At 58.6% G+C, this 18,773-nt stretch overlaps 2 protein-coding genes across 5 annotated transcripts; one reads left to right on the forward strand and one right to left on the reverse strand.

Moving 5' to 3' along the window:
* Positions 1-133: 133 nt before the first annotated feature.
* HPDL (4-hydroxyphenylpyruvate dioxygenase like) lies at positions 134-3,991 on the reverse strand. Its single transcript, XM_073358279.1, has 2 exons — positions 3,905-3,991; positions 134-2,576 (listed from the first exon to the last, which is right to left on the reverse strand). Exon 2 carries the CDS (start codon positions 2,546-2,548, stop codon positions 1,304-1,306), a length of 1,245 nt encoding a protein of 414 aa, XP_073214380.1. The 5' UTR covers positions 2,549-2,576; positions 3,905-3,991; the 3' UTR covers positions 134-1,303.
* Positions 3,992-4,141: 150 nt separating this feature from the next.
* On the forward strand, positions 4,142-16,505 carry LOC140916611 (selenoprotein Pb-like). Of its 4 annotated transcripts, XM_073358280.1 has the most exons (6): positions 4,300-4,458; positions 8,323-8,376; positions 9,836-10,065; positions 10,408-10,620; positions 13,425-13,560; positions 15,326-16,505. In XM_073358280.1, the coding sequence occupies exons 3-6, from the start codon at positions 9,857-9,859 to the stop codon at positions 15,566-15,568; spliced, it is 801 nt and encodes a 266-aa protein (XP_073214381.1). In that variant the 5' UTR covers positions 4,300-4,458; positions 8,323-8,376; positions 9,836-9,856; the 3' UTR covers positions 15,569-16,505. The 4 variants fall into 4 exon arrangements, with proteins under 4 accessions (XP_073214382.1, XP_073214381.1, XP_073214383.1 ...); XM_073358281.1 differs by lacking the exons at positions 4,300-4,458; positions 8,323-8,376 and adding an exon at positions 4,142-4,205; XM_073358282.1 differs by lacking the exon at positions 8,323-8,376.
* The last annotated feature ends 2,268 nt before the right edge of the window (positions 16,506-18,773 follow it).

The following is an 18,773-nucleotide window of genomic DNA, read 5'->3' on the forward strand; positions in this document are numbered from 1 at the left end:
TTGCAGGGCTCTGCGCTGGGGTTGAGCTACTTGGTAGCACAGACCTGACTCTGCAGAAGCGATCATGTGAGTAAATGACACGCCAGGGTGCGGCCCACCTCCTACCGCCAGCAACAGGTCACGGAACCGGGAAAATCAGTTTTCAGTTTAATGACTAAATTCAAGTGAACAATAAGGCACTCACCCGTAAGCGAGTATCCACTCGCAGCGAGAGTGGCAGGAGTGTGAGGGAAACCCTGGCTGGGGGAGAGTCTTGTAAATAAGACTGAAAACCATGAACCGAACAAGAACGAGGGAACAGCTCATTCACGAGGGGCGGGTGCCTGGCTGCAGGGAGAGCCAATGTACTGGCCCCGGTGGGGACACCACACGCACGCTCCAGCCAGGGGATTGGCACGTGGCGTGTGGGGAAAGGGAGAGGATTCCCCGGCAGCTGCCTTCGGAGAGCTAAATCCCTGCAGAGCCACTTGGGAAGCCTCAGTGCAAAGTGAGTGAGCAGGGAGGGGGAACTGTCCTGCCCCGGAGGGGAAGAGGGTGGAGCAGACAGGACGTGGGATCTCCAGTGGCCAGCTCCTCAGAGAGACGCCCCTCAGCCCCATGGCCCATCCAAAGGCTTACAAACATGACTAGTGCTGAGATTAATGCAGAGCCAGTTCTCAGGCCAGCTGGGATATCTGCTCCCAGGGATGCGCCCTCCCTGCCATTCACCCCGTCATTCCCATTTGACTCTGCCTCCCACCCACCCCAGCCCTGTTGCTGCCACCTTCCACCCCAGGGGTGGCGCAGCGGTTGCTGGGCTCACGGTCCCTAAATCCACCCATAAAGCTTGTGGGGTCCAAAGCTGCAGGATGAACGTTGGCAGTAAATCCAGCTGCTGGCCCAGGGAGCAGGAAATCAAAATGAGCCAATCCAGCCGTGCCGTGGGAGGGTTGGCAGAGTGGGGCTGGGGGAGGGGCTAGGGTTTGTCTCTGGGGTGGGAACAGTTGAACTGCCCCATGAATCCCACCCATCAAGGCACACAGCGTGTCCCAGGGAGCTTTTAAGTAGCTTCCACCCTCCCGCTCTTTGACCGAACAGCTGGTCTGGGTCTGTCCCCTCCCTCCCTCCCACCAGGGCAGGGCCATCACCTGGGGATGGAGCACTGGGTCCACCACTAAGTGCCTGTCAGTGCAGCTCCCTGGGCAGCCAGCTCCCGTCACTCAGGGGAGCGTTGGCCTCCCATCGTTCCCCAGCAGGAGCGGACGGCCCCGCTGTGTGACCCAGCCCACCAGGGGAGAAGGCGAGGCAGGCGAGGGGGGGTTCCCTACTCCTTGTCCAGATAGGCCTGCACGGATTTCCACAGGGCCCGGATGTTGCCCTCCCCAAATCCTGCGGCTCCCCGACGCTCAATCAGCTCCAGGAAGAAGGTCTCCTCGGGGAAGATGGGCTTGGTGAAGATTTGCATCAGGTACCTCCTCTGGCGCGGGCTGGAGCCCCTGCCGCCTCCCTCCCCGTCCCCAGCCAGCTCACCGTCCAGCAGGATGCCATGCTGGGACAGGAGCCGGGGGTCCTGCCCAGCCTCCCAGATCTCCTCTGCTTTGCCCGCCTCGCTGTAGTAGGCCCGGGGGGGCTCGACGAACTGCACACCGGCCTCCGCCAGGGCCCGGGCCGTGGAGACGATGTCCGCGGTGTAGAGCCCAACGTGCTGGATTCCAGCTCCCCCGTGCTGCTCCAGGAAGGTGTCCACCTGGTTCTTCCCTGGCTCCGGCAGGGACTCGGCCAGGACGAACTTGCAGTCGTCAGCCAGCCCGGGCTCGCTGCCCTTCCCGTACCGCATGGCGGTGAGCCGCAGCCCCACGCCATGCCCGCGGATCCGGTAGCCCTCGGCCGCGTCCTCCTGCCTGTTGATGACGAAGCGCTGGAAGCCAAAGCAGCGCTGGTACCAGTCCAGCACGGCCCGGGTACTGCCCCGCGAGCAGGCGTAGGTGATGTGATCGAAGTGTGTGGCCTCAGCCGGGTCCCGCGGCCCCTTGGGGATGTCCCCAGCGGTGCGGAAGCCAGCCAGGAATGCCCCCCGGTAGCGGGAGCGATCCAGCAGGGTGTGGCTGACGTTCCCCACGACGGATCTCACCACGCAGTAGGTGACGGAGCCGTCGTCGTCCGTCACGTCGGTGGGCGGGATCGCCAGGGGGCAGCCCCGCTCCTGGAGGCGTCGGGAGATGCTGGGTACGTCCTGCACCTCGAAGCACACGTTGGAGGCCGTGCTCACGGGGCGCGAGGGGCTGACGTCGTAGAGGAATTCCCCGTTGCCGTGGCCCAGCGGGGGCTGCTGAGCCGGAGCGGGCCGGGTGGGGTCGGACGGGAACGTGTGGGCCGGGGGGGCCTCCCCCAGCCTCTCATTGACGAGGAAGACAGCAGCTCCTTTGCGGAGAGCCAGCTGCCGGGCACACGCCGTCACCCGCGACGCGAACAGGTGAAAGCGGAACTTGTCCACCAGGTCGCTGACCAGGCCCGTCCCGGCGGGGACGTGGAAGGCGATGTGGGACAGCCGGCTCAGAGGGGCAGCCATGGCGCAGTGGGGTCAGACCCGCTGAACTCTGCGAGAGAGAGAGAGAGACTAGAGCATATAGCCCAGCACCCAGGAGGGAGCGAATCAGTCCCCATTGTGCTGTATGGGCCTGGGGCTCTCTGCCGCCCCCTGCTGGGGACAGAATCAACCCCCACTGCACTGTATGGCCCAGTGCTCTCTGCTGCCCCTGCTGGGGACAGAATCAGCCCCCAATGTTTTTCAGGCCCCCCCGCAATGCCAATTAATATAGGGGACGCTGACGTCTTGCCTGCTGCACAGAAGCAGCCAGTATTAATGTCAAAGGAAGGAAACACCCCCCCCCCTCGCCCCACTTCAGCTGATGCAAGCACTCCTGATGAGGACGCGCACTCCTGCCGTGTGGACATGGGGGCTGTCACCACTGCACTCCAGGACCGTGTCCAACTTCCCAGCAGCAGCTTGAAACCCACCAGCACAGCCGCTTTCAACCCTTTCCTTTGCGGACCCTGACAACATTTCGACTGGAGGCGCAGACCCTTTGGGAAATCTTGGACACCATCTGCGGACCCCCATGCAGAACCACCGACAGAAACACACCGCACTCAATGTTACCAGTGCGGTTCTGATTCTGCCCAGCAGAGAGCAGCGCTATTCATACACATGGGACCGTAATCTGAAATTTAAAACTAATAATAAACAGCAGGGACTGTCTCTTACTCTGCATTCATTCTACGGCGTCCAGCCCAGTTATTACTTTGCATTATGGTAGGGCCTAGCAGCCTCAGCCACGGACCACAACGGGGCCCAGATTTCAGATGTAGTCTCTAGAAGCAACCACACTACAAATCATGATAAAATCCCAACTTTCCCCCCTCCGCTTCCCTCCCAGGGCATCTTGTCTTTCCAGAGTCTCCTGCTCAGACTGGAAGCTCTTTGGTAAGGGACTGTCTGTCTAGGGCAGCGGTTTTCAACCTTTTTTCATGTGCGGGCCCCTAAAAATTTTCGACTGGAGGTGCGGCCCCCATTGGACATCTTAGACACTGTCTGTAGACCCCCATGGGTCCACGGACCACCAGTTGAAAAGCACCGTCCTGGTGTGTCTCGCACAGCTCAAATGACAGTATCAATCCGTAACGGACACTGATTCATCCAGCTTCACCATGGCCTCCTGCTTCCTTGGGTCAATGAAATCAACGCTGATTCCCACCCCGCCCAAACCGGGGGTCTTTACATCACCAGTGCCTTTGATCAGTCTGGCTCCGCCACCCCCCTCCTGACTTGCACAGGCTGGTCCTGCTGGGAGCTCATTCACTGCAAAGCCAGGATCTGTGCATGTCTCCGCTCGCCTGACCCGCTCAGCATCCCTTACCACCTCACCTGTGATGAAGTACCAAAGCCCGGCAATCGCTGGTGTCATGCCTGGCTGCCTAGGCGAGGGCCAGCACTCACAGGGCAGCCCCAGCCACGTGCTGCAGGCAGAGAGCAAAGAGGAAATGCCAGGGAAAGAGCCATTCTGCGGCACAGGGCAGGGGAGGACAGGCAGGAAATGGAGCAGGCTGAGTGTGTTCCCCCCCCCCCCAGCCTTGCAAGGAGATGGCTCAGGCCCAAGTTTAAAGGGCCCCAGGGTGAGGGCGCTGGCTGGCTTGGGCGGGGGAGAATTGAGAAAGAAACAACCCAGGTAGAAAATGGAGCTTGAAAAGAAATCTGTGCCCAGGATTATACAATGGGGCGGCCTGGGCTCGCAGGGGGCTGGACTCAGGGCCCAAGGATGATCCTTCCAGCTTGGATTGGATGTTGTTCCCGATAAGCTGAGTTTCCTGGTTATAATACACCTGTTAGGCCGGGAGGTACCAGTGAAATCCTGCCCGGCTGCCCCAGTATAAGAACAAGGTTCACATTCAGAGCGGCAGATTGGAAGAACAAGAGAACAGGTGTTAGCAGGGACGTGGACTCATAGCCCCAACAGGGGATCGGGTTTAAATGGAAATGTAGGAAAATGAGCTGGGGGGGGGTGTCACTGCCCTCTTGTGGTTGGAATTGCGACTGCTCAACTGTGTGCTATAGACCCTGCACTGCTACCAGCTAGGGGAGATTCTCCTTTAGCCCACGTGGTGGGGGGCTTGGAGGGCCGATGCTTCCAGAGTAGGAGGCGCTGAGTCCCAATGGAGGTCTGAGTGGCCCTGCAGCCTGGCAAAGGGGTTGGCAGGTCGGGGAAGCGATGGATTTATTGTCCCAGTGACTGTCAGACTCCCCCATGGCGTTGGTGCTGGGTGCTCTGGCTGCTCGGGGCGGATGGAGCTGGAAGGAGAAAGCCGAGGGGTTGCACCCACCATTAGCAGGAGCCGCGAGGGCTTGTTCTTAAGGCAGCGGTAGAGGGTGTTACGGAGGAGTAAGCAGCTTTATTGAGAGGCTAAAGCCCTGTCTGGATCTGGCTAGTTACCCCTTCTGCGCTGCAGCGCTGGTGGTGGGGTGGAGCAGGGGTGGGGCAGGGGACCGCGGTGGTAGGGGCCTGCTCCTATTACTGGTGGGGCTCGCTCAGTGGATTGTATGGTGGGGTCAAGCCATTCGAATGCTCTGGTAGTCAGGGTGGCCCTGGCAGGGGAGCTGGGCCTGTCCTGAGACAGACCTTTGACATTCCCCCCAGCTCTTGCTCCTGCTTTGAGATCTGGGGGGACTGGGGTTCATTGGAGATGCTGACTGCAGTAGGACAAGCCAGAGTAGATACAGCTCACCTCAGTTCTGACCTGAAGCTCCCAATCCCTGCTCTGCAAGGCCAGTGCTGGGTTCCCCTCCCCCAGCTCTGAAAATGCCCCTCCTGCGACCCGTAGCCCCCCTTCTGTGTGCACCCTGGCCTCCACCACCCAGCTCGAGGCAGCTCCGGTTTGACCTCCAGCCTCTGTGCTGCTTAGGCCAAGCAATGGGCACCAGCCATGCTGACCTGCGAGGCCGTTTCCACTTGGCCCTGGCTCTGCTGGGGCCGGGGCCCTGGGAGCACATGGCAGCACGTACTGGCCCGTGCTCAATGATTAATCTGAGCCTGGACTGAGCCCCGGCACCTCTGGGCCTGGCAGCCCCGAGTCCCCCGGCCTTGCCACAGCAGTTATGAAAGTAACAGAACTCGCTCGCACCCCGCCCCGGTTTCAGGACGAATTAAGCACTGTCTACTCTCAATATGTCTCTGCGTGCTCGAAGTCGGAGTGAAGCGAATCCTCCACCTGGGAACCCTGTCCCTTGCCCGGGCTCTGTTTGTCCTTGCAGTCAGGGGGCCTCGGGTTCAGAGCAGAGCCCTTCCCCCGCTTATCATGGTTTTGCACAGAGCCCCCTGCGATAGCTGCTCAAATATTTGCTGAGAGCTCACGGTGTGTGTCCCTTTCCCAGTGTCCAGGCAGTGAGTTTCCCCGCTCTCTTCCCAAGCGCGGCCATTATTCAGTGGCCTGCCTGTAAGCTTCCTTGCTGAATTCCCCCCCAGGTAACGAGAGAAACACTGATGGGGGGGTTCAGTTAGGTGCTCAAAAGAAGGCTCCTGGTCATGGGTTAATGCACTGGCAAAGTGGCAGCAGATCCGTGTTCTTATCCTGTCTGACACGCGTGTCTCGGAACGTGGGGTAACAAATAGCCCCTTTGCCTCAGTTTCCCCACCTGAGTCTGGGAGTAGCGCGGCTCCTGGAACGGGGGGTGGGTGGGTGTGTGCTTTGAGATCCTTCTGGTACAGATGGGGAAACAGACACTCAAAGGTTAAGCAATGTCCCCAAGAGCATGCAGTGAGCCTGACTCCCAGGCCTGAGCCCCCCCAGCATTTTGTCAATAGCCTTCACCCTAATTGGTCCCTGGGCCGAGTCCTCTTCCCAGCCAGCCGGCTCCCTCCCTGCTAGTAGCTTTCTTCCCAAGCAGGCAGGGTTGCTCTCTGAGCAGTGATGGGCCAACCCAGCGCCCACCCCCTAGCAGCCCCCCCAGTTTCTCTCTAGCAGGCCTGAGGGCGGAGAGCGCGCGGTCTCGCTACCTGGCGAGGCAAACCATGCCAGCCACACACAGCAAACCGCCACCACACGTCCCTCTCTCCAGCCCCATTGAGAGCAAAGCCCTGTACAAGGGATTACGTCACCCACCACTGCTCTGCAGCCACCTCTGGGGCAAACCAGAGCAGCTGCTTGGGAGGGGAGGCAACAGACAAAGCTCCTGCCTGGAGCTGAAGCTGTGGGTGGGGGCCGGCTGGAATTGCCTATGCTGGGGCACCAGGGTTAATGCTCTTCCTCTGATTGCCAGCAGAAAATTGAGGTATCTTCTTGGTGCTGGCTCCTAAGACCGCCTGCTACTGGCTCAGCGATCAGGGCCCCTGCTGTGGGATTGCCTCCCAGCCGAGCAGTGATACCCCCCACTGATCTGGGAGGAGCATCCCCCTCCCAGCCTGGTGGGTGGGTGTGTGCCGGGGGCGGCGGGGTGGGGGGAGTATTGACTTGTCTGCTTTTTCAGCAACATTGCGCCTTTTCCCAATGGCGCTGCCGGGAGGGGCTCTGTGCCCCGGGGGAGCTGGCTGTGACCCCGAGGCCCAGCCGCTGCAGGGGGGCCTGGCAGGGGCCTTCGAGTGAACAAGGAGCGGGGCTGGCGGTTGGCACCGGTAGGCCCTGGCTGGCTTGTTGTTCCCCACTGTGTGTGTTGGGGGGAGCTCTGCGGCCGCCCCCAGCCTCCTCCCTCTCTCCTGGGCGGAGCAAGCCGGGTGAGGAGATAAAAGGAGAGCTGGGGGCTGGAGGGGGTGCCTCCCCCACCCGGGAGAGCACAGAGCACGGGACAGCGGCACTGGACACAGGCGAGAAGGCAGAGTATCTCCGGCCGGTTTCTTTTGGGACTGGGCAACTCTGAGGATGCTAGGGGTGAAGGGCCTGATCCTGAGAAGTGCAGGGAGTTGTGGGTCCTGTCAGGGTGAGGCCAGGGGTGTGCTCTGTACACATGGCTTGGAACAAATTCCTGGCTTGGGGTGGGGAAGGGGGTTGGGGGCATTGCAGGGCCAAGAGAGAATTAGTACAAAAGGGATGATACTACAAACCGTCTCTCTGTTCTCAGGCCAGTGTCCGGGGGGGGCTCTCATCAGTCGAGACTGGGGGGGGGACTATGGGGCTCTGCATTCGACGTGTTGGCTCAGCATGGCAGAGGTGTGATGCAGGGTTAAGCATCGGGCCGGGCTGGGTTTATTCCCCACAAGGGAACTCAAAGGCAGAAAAGAGCTGGGTGGGATTTTTCCCAGTGGAAACGGCAAGAAATTCCCAATGCTGCCCCACCCCCCCAAGCATCATTAAACGCCCCCCTCCTCCCCCATTGCATGCAGCGGGTTCTGTTTGCCTGTCTGCTGGAGAGCAGTAACTGTCAGGCCATAACATGCTGTAGATGCGATTGTCTCTGGGGACTGGTGCTCCGGGTTCCTGGCTGGCTGGGTGTTTAAAATCTTGGCTGAATCATTCCATGAGCTGCAGCTGTGGACATTCACCAGGAGTAAACAGGGCCGTGTGGGGAGAAAGACTGGGGACAGCTGTAAACACCAGTAACCAGGAGACCTTTCAGGACAGGCCGAGTGAGGGGAAATGGCAATTATTGGGCTAAAAACCTAGGGACAAGCCCTCCCACTCCGGGCTGGTGTCCTGGGGGCGGGAATGAGCGGTTTGCTTTGAATGGCTTTTTATACTTTGCACTCACTGTATTGCGTGGCTGTCCATGGAGTGTCTGTGCTTCACCAGCACTAATTCATTAGCCCTAACGACCCCGCTGCAAGGTGGGTCAGACTAGTTATAGCCTCCGTTTTACAGGTGGGGAAACTGAGGCACAACGGTATTGTTACTGGCACCCTAAAGTTGCAACAGGTAAGTGAAGGGATTTACCCAAGATCCCATAGCAAGTCACTGGCAGGATTTGGAACAGACTCCAGGAATGCTGGTGCCAAGTCCCCGGATCTAGCCATTAGGCCCCATTCCCCTTCCAGAGATGGGAACAGAACCCAAAAATCCTGACTTCCAGTCCCCAAGCTATCCACCAGCTCCAACTCCCCTCCAAGAGATTGGACTAGAACCCAAGAGTTCTGACTTCCAGGCCCCTAATCTATCCACTAGACGCCCCCCTCCTTCCAGAGATTGGACTAAAACCCGAGCCCTGGCTCCCCTTGGCCCAGGCGAGCCATTTGAACACTGCCTTCCAGTCAAGCACGTGCACTGAACGGCCGCACGTTTGTATCGCTCCCAGGAAAATCAATGCAGCTTTGTGCTCCCGGGCAAATGTTGCAAAACCCACCACTTGCTCGCTAGCCAGTACAAACAGGGACTTATCACGCCACTATAACAGGCAGCTGTTCTACACAGTGGGTGCAGCTGAGCCTTTATGTCAGTGTGGGGGGCTGGGACCGGGTTGGGTGGGTTTTGTTTTGAAGTGGCAGCTGTTCCTCCCCCCTACCCCATAAAGAATATGTACGGGCTGAGGGATGAAGGGGTTTGATAGCGGGTCCAGGGAGGGCCCCTATTTCTAGGTCGCTGGCAGGATCCCTGGAGAAATAGATTGTTTGTTTATGATGCACAGTAGCATGTGGAATTCACTGCTGCGGGATTTTATATAGGCAAGAAGCTTGGTATGATTGTTATAAAGATCAGGCTCCTCTAAAGATGGATCACACCTGCACTTACATTAGCTGGGATACAAGTGACAAGGGCTTTCGGTCCACACGGGCTGGTGCAGCGAGGGGCTTCCTCCCTGTTGAGTTGGTGCTGACCCCAACACCCCAGCACAGCACAAGGTGCTGTATTTCAGCTGAGACTTAATTTAGAGCTCCCCCAGCACTGTCCCCAAGAGAAGGGCTGTTAGCCGGAGTGGCCCAGCCGGCAGGTAATTAGACTCCGCTCTTTCCACTGAATGTGGAATTCTCCCCTCTGTTGGGTGGCTTTGCTGTGGGTCACAGATGCTGCTTTCCACCCCAGAGATGGCTGCATTTCAGTGCTGGGCGAACAATGCCTGTATTTACAGCGTTGTTGGTCAAGTGCTTTGGGATGCTTCTGGGCAAACAGCGCGGTGGAGATGGAAGGCAGTCTGCTCAGGCTCCTTGGGGATTGTGGGGGAAAGGGTGTGGAGATGCACGCCCCTGCATGGGTCTGTATCAGGAGCTTGTGTCTGAGCTAACCTGGAGTGTCGTCCCCACCACCCCAGCTCAGAGGAGCTCCGCTGGGGGAAAAGTGGGTGTCTAGCCAACCCCGTCTCGTGTCTCAGCTACTCCCCTTCTGATCATGCAAGAGCGATGGTCAATGCCAGCATGTCTCTACCACTCCTCTCGCTCCCCAGGCCGAGGAGGGGGTGGCTAGGATGGGGCTCCCGACCCTAGCCCTGGCTACCCTGCTGGGGCTGGTGGTGGCCACGCTGGCAGAAGTGGCCGAGAACAAGACCCGGCTCTGCCAGCCGGCTCCACTGTGGGAGATCAACGGGACGGCCCCGATGGCAGGGGCGCTGGGGCAGGTGACGGTGGTGGCCCTGCTGAAGGCCAGCTGACAGTTCTGCCTGAAGCAAGCCAACAGGTGAGCAAAGGCGGGGGGGTGCACCACAGGGTGGGGAGCAGAAGATGGAGCTAGGCAAGGGGGAGTGGGGAGCTGGGGGGTCTCAGTCCATTTTCCAGTGGGCAATTGCCACTAATTAGCTCTGCTCCCTTTGCTGGCAGCCTCAGCAGAGGGATTATGGAGGCCCATGGACCACCCCCCCCTTTCATCCCCAGAGGGCAGGGGCAGCAATCCGGGGCAATGTCACGTCCTTCCTCTTTGGTGTTTGCGCCGGGGGGTGGCGGGGTGACCGTGACACAGAGCATTAGCGAGAGGTAGATCCCGTGGCCCTGTGCCTCACCCGCACTCTCCCCACCTCCCCAGTCTCGGGGGCTTGCGTGAGAAGCTGTCCCAGGACGGGCTGGCCAACATCAGCTACATGATCGTGAACGAGAAGGCGCCGCTCTCCAGGGCCATGTTCTGGGAGCTGAAGCGCCTGGCCCCAGAGGGGGTCCCCGTTTACCAGCAGGAGATCTTGGAGCCGGATGTCTGGCAGATCCTGGACGGGGACAAGGACGACTTCTTCATCTACGACCGGTGAGTGCCTAGGACCCGGCAGACCCTCCTCAAGGCTATCTGCCCCTCTGGGGCGCACACCAGCCAGTCTGCCTTCATTTCTAAGGAGCAGGCTCCGAGTGTTTATCCTGTGCCCAGCATGTCTGAGCAGCCTTGATCCGATGGCTCCTGGTCAAGGAAAAGAACTCGAAGCTTTATGGAGCACATCCAGCCAGGCTGCAGGGCTCCGGGGACCTGGCTAACCCCCCAACTGGCCTGGGTGAAACCTGGTCGGGGAGGGCGGGGGAATGTAACACAGTGACACACATAGGGAAGGAGCAGTCAGGATTCCTGGGTTCTATTCCTGGCCCTGAGAGGTAAGCGTGGCCTAGTGGTTATTGGACTGGGAGCCAGGACTCCTGGGTTCTATTCCTGACCCTGAGAAGGGAGCATGGTCTAATGGTTATTGGTAGGGTTAACAGCGAGCAACTGTGAAAAAACGGGACGGGAGGGAGTAATAAGCGTCTATATAAGAAAAAGTCCCCAAAATGGACTTTAAAAATGGACGGCTGGTCACCCTAGTTATTGGATTGGAGGCCAGGACTCCTGGGTTCTATTCCTGACCCTGAGAGGGGAGCGTGGCCTAGTGGTTATTGGGTTGGAGGCCAGGGCTCCTGGGTTCTATTTTCAGCTTCACCCCTCATTTGCTGTATGACTTCTAGGTAGGCCACTTAACTGCTCTGCACCTCACTGCAGGGGACATGAGGTTAACTCGTGCCAGTGATGCACGTGGGGATCCGGGGAGAACAGAACTAGGGAAAGGCCAAGTGATGGTGGTGGCGTGTTCTCCTACTGCTCGCGCTACCGCTGCTGAGCCTAAATGGCCACGTAGCTGCTGGCCGAGGGGGCTGTATCCTGGCCTGCTGGTACCACCACCCACCGCCCCAGCTGTCTGCTCTGCTTCCGAAGAGCTGGGACCGAGCCAGCCAAGGCCTACCCCATGAATGCCCAAGGGAAGGAGGATATTGTTCATTACTGATTGCAATGCCCACAGCTTTCCAGGCATTTTCCAGACATGCCAGCGGGGGCCATCCTGCCCTCAGGCGCTCACAGTTGGAGGGTAGATGGACAGACAGACAAGCGGAGGCCAGGCAAGGGGCATAGCAAGGGAGTCTCTGTACAAATCCCTGAGAGTCACTTCACTCAGATCCTGATCCACTGATTTGGGGGCGGGCCCCAGGATCTATCACCAACCAGACTAAACCCCCTAGTCCCAGGCAGCCCGCACTATGGGGATCCAACTTCTCTGTTTCTGTGCCCATCCCTCTGCCCCCAAGGCCCTCCATTTCCCTGCCCCTCCTCTGCACCAAGGACCCCCGCCCGGCTCGGTCATGCAATCTGCTCCCTGCCTTGTTGTCTTAACCCTCCGATATCGCCTGCTCCAGGGACCCTTGAACTTTGGCCGGTGGAGGGGCCAGCCGGAAAGCCTGGGGACAGGGTGCTAATCACACAGCACAGTCAGCAACCTGCCCTGGGATGTGCTGGGGCAGCGCAGTGGGCCGGAGGGGCTGGGAACTGCCAAGAAAAAAGGGAGGGATTCAGACTGTGAAGGTCACAAGCCCTTCCTGGAGCGGTGGTTTTTCCCACCTGCCTTCAGTGTCTTTCTCTGGGGCTGGCCTGTGCGTCTCCTCCCCTCAGTCCAGAGGCGCTGGCCTTTCCCTGGCTCTGCCACTGACAGTAGCTGAGGGTGGAAGAAGCTCTGCAGCCCCCAGAGCCCCCTCCCTTTACCCACAGCTATTGTAAAGCAAGGCAAAGACGCCCCTCCTCTGCCCCGGATCCTTGGTGGGGTGCTGGCTCTGGAGTGCCGGCCCCTCTGGCTCCACACCCACAACCTTGTACTCCTAGGGTTGGGCATTCCACTAGCCAGGGTGGCGGAGAAGCATTTCCCGAGGCCCATGTGTGCCTGGGAACAGGGAAGGGGTGTTAGCACTGATCCTCCTCCCCCCGCCAGTCCTTCTGCCCAGCCCCACTTGGCATAACCCAGCTGTGACCCCATACTACACAGTCAGTGGTATCGAACGCGGGCCTTGGTGCTCTCCCCAGCCTCTATCCGCCGAGCTGCAGGAGAATCGCCAGGGTCTGTTTGTAGCATTACGGCTTTTATTCTTGTCTCATGCCCCTGGCCACTCGCGGGTGACAGAGTCACGAACATGTGAGCGGAGCCGATTCCTTCCAGCAGAGGGCAGCAGCGCACAAATACACGTGTCTCGTGCATTCTAATGGCAACACCAGCCCTCGCTCTTAAGTCAAGGCACCGTGCGAGGGTCTTGGGAACGTGCAAGGGTGGGGCAGGAGACGATGGGGATTTCTCACTACGGGAGCACTGGCCTTTCAGGGCGGGGAGGGAAGGCAGAGCTGGTGTTAAGGTAAACTGGGGGAGAAGCTCAGCATCTCAGCCTAACCGGAGAGGGAGCCCCAGGAGGTAGTGTGGCCTAGTGCACTGGACCGGGAGTCAGCAGCCCTGGGCTCTATTCCCAGCCCTGCTGGGTGACCTTGGGTGAGTCACTTTCCCCATCTGTAAACCAGGGATGATGACCCTGCTCTCCTTTGTGAAGTGCTTTGAGATCTGCTGATGGAACGCACTAGATGAGAGCAGGGTGGCATTCACTTTCCCTGTGTGGCTTGGGGCCGGAGGGGTAGATGCTGGGGAAGGAAATAGGGGAAGGCCTTTAGGGTTAAGGGTGCCAAGCTGGGTTGCTGCCCACTGCACCTTTCTGAGCCAAGAGGTTTGTCCTGCTCTCTGGGGCACCAGCCTCCGTAACTCATCCCCAGGCTTTGCTCTGCAGGTGTGGCCGGCTGGCTTTCCACATCCCGTTACCCTACAGCTTCCTGCACTTCCGCTACGTGGAGTCGGCCGTGCGCTTCACCTACGCCAAGGATGTCTGTGGCAACTGCTCCCTCTACTCCAACAGCACCCAGGAGGTAAGGAGCAGCTCATGGTGCAGGCCCCAGGGTCGCATGGGGGTTGGAGGCCTCATCTGCCCCCATGGCGTTTGAACTGACCCATCCCCCTGACCGAGCCACCTACAGCTTCATGGTGGTCGCAATACTGCACCCCAGGGACTCTCAGGGCAGCAGCAGGGAGAGCTGCCGTCCTCCTGTTCCCCTAGCACAGCCCCCTGCTAACAGCAGGAGATGAGACTCCCCACCCTTTGTTGGCAATATAGGGGTTATGGTAAGAACATGAGTGGTCGTACTGGGTCAGACCAAAGGTCCATCTAGCCCAGTGTCCTGTCTGCCGACAGTGGCTGGGGCCTGATGCTTCCGAGGGAATGAACAGAACAGGGCGATTTCGAGTGATCCATCCCCTGTCGCCCAGTCCCAGCCTCTGGCAGTCAGAGGTTTAGGGACACCCAGAGCATGGGGGTGGGGCCCTGACCACCTTGGCTAATAGCCATTGATGGACCTGTCCTCCATGAACTTATCACTGATGTTGTGAAGGCCAAGACTAGAACAGGGTTCAGAAAAGAGCTCGATAAGTTTATGGAGGATAGGTCCATCAATGGCTATTAGCCAGGATGGGCAGGGACGCTCACAGGTGCCGACATTTCAAACAGCCGGGAGGTGCTCGACCCCCGACTCCAGTCAGCACCTATGGGGTTGGGGTCCCTAGCCTCTGTTTGCCAGGAGCTGGGAATAAGCAACAGGGGATGGATCACTTGATGATTCCCTGTTCTGTTCATTCCCTCTGGGGCACCTGGCGCTGGCCACTCTCGGTAGGATACTGGGCTAGATGGACCTTTGGTCTGACCTAGTATGGCTGTTCTTATATTCCTGTGTAATTCTTTTTTGAACCCAGTTATACTTCTGGCCTTCACAACATCTCCTGGCAAGGAGTTCCACAGGTTGACTGTGCATTGTGTGAAGAAATACTTCCTTTTGTTTGTTTTAAACCTGCTGCCTGTTAATTTCATCAGGTGACTCATAGCTCTTGTGTTATGAGAAGGAGTAAATAACACTTCCCTATTCACTTTCTCCACACCAGTCATGATTTTATAGACTTCCATCGTATCCCCCTTTAGTCATGCTCTGAAACATGCCACTTTTTAATCTCTCCTCATATGGAAGCTGTTCCATCCCCCTCATCATTTTTCTTCCCTTTCTCTAGACCTTTTCCAATTCTTTTTTAAGACAGAGCAACCACATCAGCACACAGTATCCAGGTGTGGGCATACCATGGATTTCTAGAGAGGCAATATGATCATTTCTGTCTTATTATCTATCCCTTTCCTCATGGTTCCTAACACCGTTCACTTTTTTGGCTGCCGCTGCACATCGAGTGGATGTTTTCAGAGAATTATCCGCAATGACTCCAAGATCTTTCTTGGGTGGTAACAGCTAATTTAGACCCCATCAGAGACTCTCCACCCCCTTTTGGCAATATAGGGTTTATGATCCCACTCTGATTCTATCCAGTAGGGGGCAGTGGTGACACAGACCCCCCTAGCCAAGTCATAGAATCATAGAATATCAGGGTTGGAAGGGACCTCAGGAGGTCATCTAGTCCAACCCCCTGCTCAAAGCAGGACCAATCCCCAATTTTTGTCCCAGATCCCTAAATGGCCCCCTCAAGGATTGAACTCACAACCCTGGGTTTAGCAGGCCAATGCTTAAACCCTTGAGCTATCCAGCAGTGTACATGCATGTCTGTCTGTCTAACACACCAGCCCTGATGTTACCTTCCCAGGCAAACGGCACAGCAGAGGGACCCAAGAGTCTCAGCCAGCCTCCTGAGCTGGAAGAGAAGGAACAGGAGCTGGCCCCCCACGAGAGCAAAGCCCACCGCCCTCACCACCACAGAGCCAGCAGCAACAGCGATCCCCAGGCCTCCTCCCCCACCCACAGCCACCACCAAGAGCCCGCCCGGGGGCAGCAGCCGGAGGTGCCAGCACCCGAGGAGGAGGAGGAGGAGGAAGGGGATGTGGCATAAAGGGGGGTGCCGCGTGCTGTGGAAATGCCACAAGCTCACCGCATGGCAGGATGGCCAGGTTCATTCACCAGTGTGGGACTCTGTCTCCCACGCACAGATACCCCCGCCTGCACAGCGCTCCCCGGTGGTGGTGAATGGCATAGCGCTGCCCAAACAAAACCTCGCGTGTAGCACAAGCCCCTGTGGCACCAGGTACGGCCCTGCTAGGCCCCCCCACCCCCGAGGCCCATCCGCGCCTTTCCGCGTCCTTCCCTCTGCATCGCAGCTGCCCGCGGGGAATATCCCCCGCCCCCAACACATGGAGGCACTGCAGTCTCCCACCTTGGGGCCGATTCTGATCCCTTCCTCCACAGATCCCGCTTGTCCGCGCTCAATGAAGCCCGTGGCGCAAACCGGGCTCCCCCGGTCACCACGGGCCGACGCTGCGCAGAAAAGCATGTCAGGGGAGTGGGAGTCAGAACCGTCCTCTGCCAGTGGGCAAGGGGCTGCGGGCGGTAGGGCTCTGGTCCTGTAACCCCGAGCCCCAGTCCCGTCCCCGCACCTGGATGCTGCTACCCACACTGCTCCTGAGAAGGCAGCCGCTGGGGGACGGCCTGGGGCCGGGGGAAGGTTTGCTGTGACGTGATGAATGGGGCAGGAGGGTGGGATGGGACAGTGGGCCCTACCTGTCAGCCCTCCCTGCCCCTCCCCCTACTCTGCCCCTTCCCAAAGCTCTCCCAGCCCCATACATCTGCTGTCCCTATTTTTCTCCCCACAAGTCCCAGCCCTCCAACTTTGGCCCTTGCCTCTCACAAACCCATCAGCCAGGGTGGCATCCAGGGGCTGCTACATGGGGGCAATTCAGGGTCCCAGACAGCTCAGCTCCTCGAGCCAGGGGAGCCGACCCCCAGGGGCGAGGGGGTGTGATGGGTCGGCTGGGGACAGGGGAAAGAGCTGTTGCGCAGAACAGCCGTGCAAATAAACCTCTCTGGCGTGAACCGGGCCCAGTCCTGCTTTCCACGGCGCCTGCGTTGGGAATTCCCATTTCACAGGCTCCTTCGCCAGCAAGCGGGGCAAGGCCAGGGCTCCCCCAGCCCTGTGGGGTCGTGGGGAGGGCAGCAGTTAAGGACCCCCAGCAAGGAACCAGTTGAGCTCAGGATCTTCTCCCCTCTCCATGCTGTGTGTCTGGGGCCCAGCGTCACAGCACCCAAGCCAGGCGCTCCTGGGGGTGGGCAGGGGGTCGGGACAGGAGAGAGGCCAGCTGCAATTGGCCGTCTCCCTCCAGGGCCAAGCACTCTCCACCCCGCTTCTGTAGCAAGCGGTGTCAAGACCACATCCTCTTCCCCTCTCTCCCCCAGGGCCGGGGGGATGAGACGGCCTCTGTGCAGCCTGATGCACCAGGAATGCAGCTCCCTGGCTTTGCAAGCTGGGCGGCTGCAAGAGGGGACGTTCTCCTGGGCTTCTGGTCATACCCGGGCCCCTGCGGCAGCACCAGCTGGGGCTGGAGGGCAGCTCCCTGTGGAACGTGTCCTGTGTACGTGCCGAGAGGGGTCTGTACCATATATGCTTGTGGTAGCTCCCCAGACCTGGGAGCAGCCGCTGGACCCCTGGGCACGTCTGCTGCTTTGGGACCAAACAGGACTTGTCGGTCCAAAGCAGCCGCTGCCTGGCAGAGGGCTACTGAGGGAAGGAGGCCAAGGGAGTATGGCTCAGAGACCAAGACAGGGATAACTCACTAGGGAAGCGGGGGAAGAAACACAAGGGCCAGAGAGCTGGGATGGCTGGAAGACGAGGCAGGCTGGAGGCTGACAGCTGCTTGGCTCACCCAAGGTGGCTCGCCTTTGTCTTGGCCTTAGCCCTCCTGAAATTCACTCCAAAGCACGACCTGCCCTTGCAAGCCGAGAACAGTCCTGCTCCCCCCCCCGCCGCTTGTCTTCTAGCAAGCAAATGCCACAGCAGCAGCTTTATACTGCGCATTCAGGGACCGAGTCTGCGCTGTCTCTCCCAGGAGGCCCAGCACAGAAGGTGCAGCCCAGGAGAGGCGCAGGCTGGGGCAAAGGGCTATGGCCGCAGTTGTGGCCCTTTGTGAGGGGAGCAGCACCAGGGAGTTGCAGGGGTGGGACTGGAATCTCCCTGAGTCTGTCAGTGAAACCCTGACTCGCCAAGGGAGGGTTCAGCTGCAGGGAGGAAAGGGCTGTCCTGCCTCCCTTGTGTGGCTTTAGGCTTTACGGCGCTCCTGGAAAAATCAAACCACCTCCCTGCCGCAAGCCGCGTGGCCACTAGTTGCCCCTTGGGCGCTGCCTCGCAGACAGAGGTTGCTCTGCCGCACCCTGGCTCGCTGGCCACCGCGTCTCTTCAGAGGCCCTTGGAGAACTCCCAGTTCACACCAGAATTTGAAGAGTCCCCAGAAGGGATCCCCTTTATTTAGTCCTCCCAGCACGCAGCCCCTCCGGCCCCCAACGCTAGTTCAGTGTCTCTCTCCCAGCAGCCAGCACAACGGCGTTGAACAGACTCGTGTAGGCTTCACCCCAGCTGGCCACAGCCCTCTCCTGCCTCAGGGCCCCGCAGTCGGGCTCTCCCAGCACAAATTTCTCCAGCTTCCTGCAACTTCCCCTCTGCAGGGGCTTTCTTGCTCTCTGCACCCAAACTGCTGTTTCCTGGGCCTCCCCTGTCAAGGTTCCTTCCCCGCTCTGACCTCTAGGGTACAGATGTGGTGACCTGCATGAAAGACCCCCTAAGCTTATTTTTACCAGCTTAGATTAAAACTTCCCCAAGGTACAAACTATTTTACCTTTTGCTCCTAGACTTTATTGCTGTCACCACCAAGTGTCTAACAAATATATAACCGGGAAAGAGCCCGCTTGGAAACATCTTTCCCCCCAAAATCCCCCCCAAACCCTATACCCCCTTTCCTGGGGAAGGCTTGATAAAAATCCTCACCAATTTACACAGGTGAACACAGACCCTCTTGGATCTTAAGAACAATGAAAAGCAATCAGGTTCTTAAAAGAAGAATTTTAATAGAAGTAAAAGTAAAAGCATCACCTCTGTAAAATCAGGATGGTAAATACCTTACGGGGTAAATACCAGGCGTGATTCAAAACACAGAGAATCCCTCTAAGCAAAACCTTAAGTTACAAAAACAGGAATATCCATTCCATTCAGTACAGCTTATTTTCTCAGCCATTTAAAGAAAACAGAATCTAAGGCATATCTAGCTAGATTA

This window comes from Lepidochelys kempii, chromosome 8 (assembly GCF_965140265.1).
Source record: "Lepidochelys kempii isolate rLepKem1 chromosome 8, rLepKem1.hap2, whole genome shotgun sequence".
In the NCBI taxonomy this organism is placed as follows: Eukaryota; Metazoa; Chordata; order Testudines; family Cheloniidae; genus Lepidochelys; species Lepidochelys kempii.

What these genes read in the sequence shown, in the direction of transcription:
- HPDL (XM_073358279.1), bottom strand. Translation starts at nt 2,548, where the DNA reads ATGGCTGCCCCTCTGAGCCGGCTGTCCCACATCGCCTTCCACGTCCCC.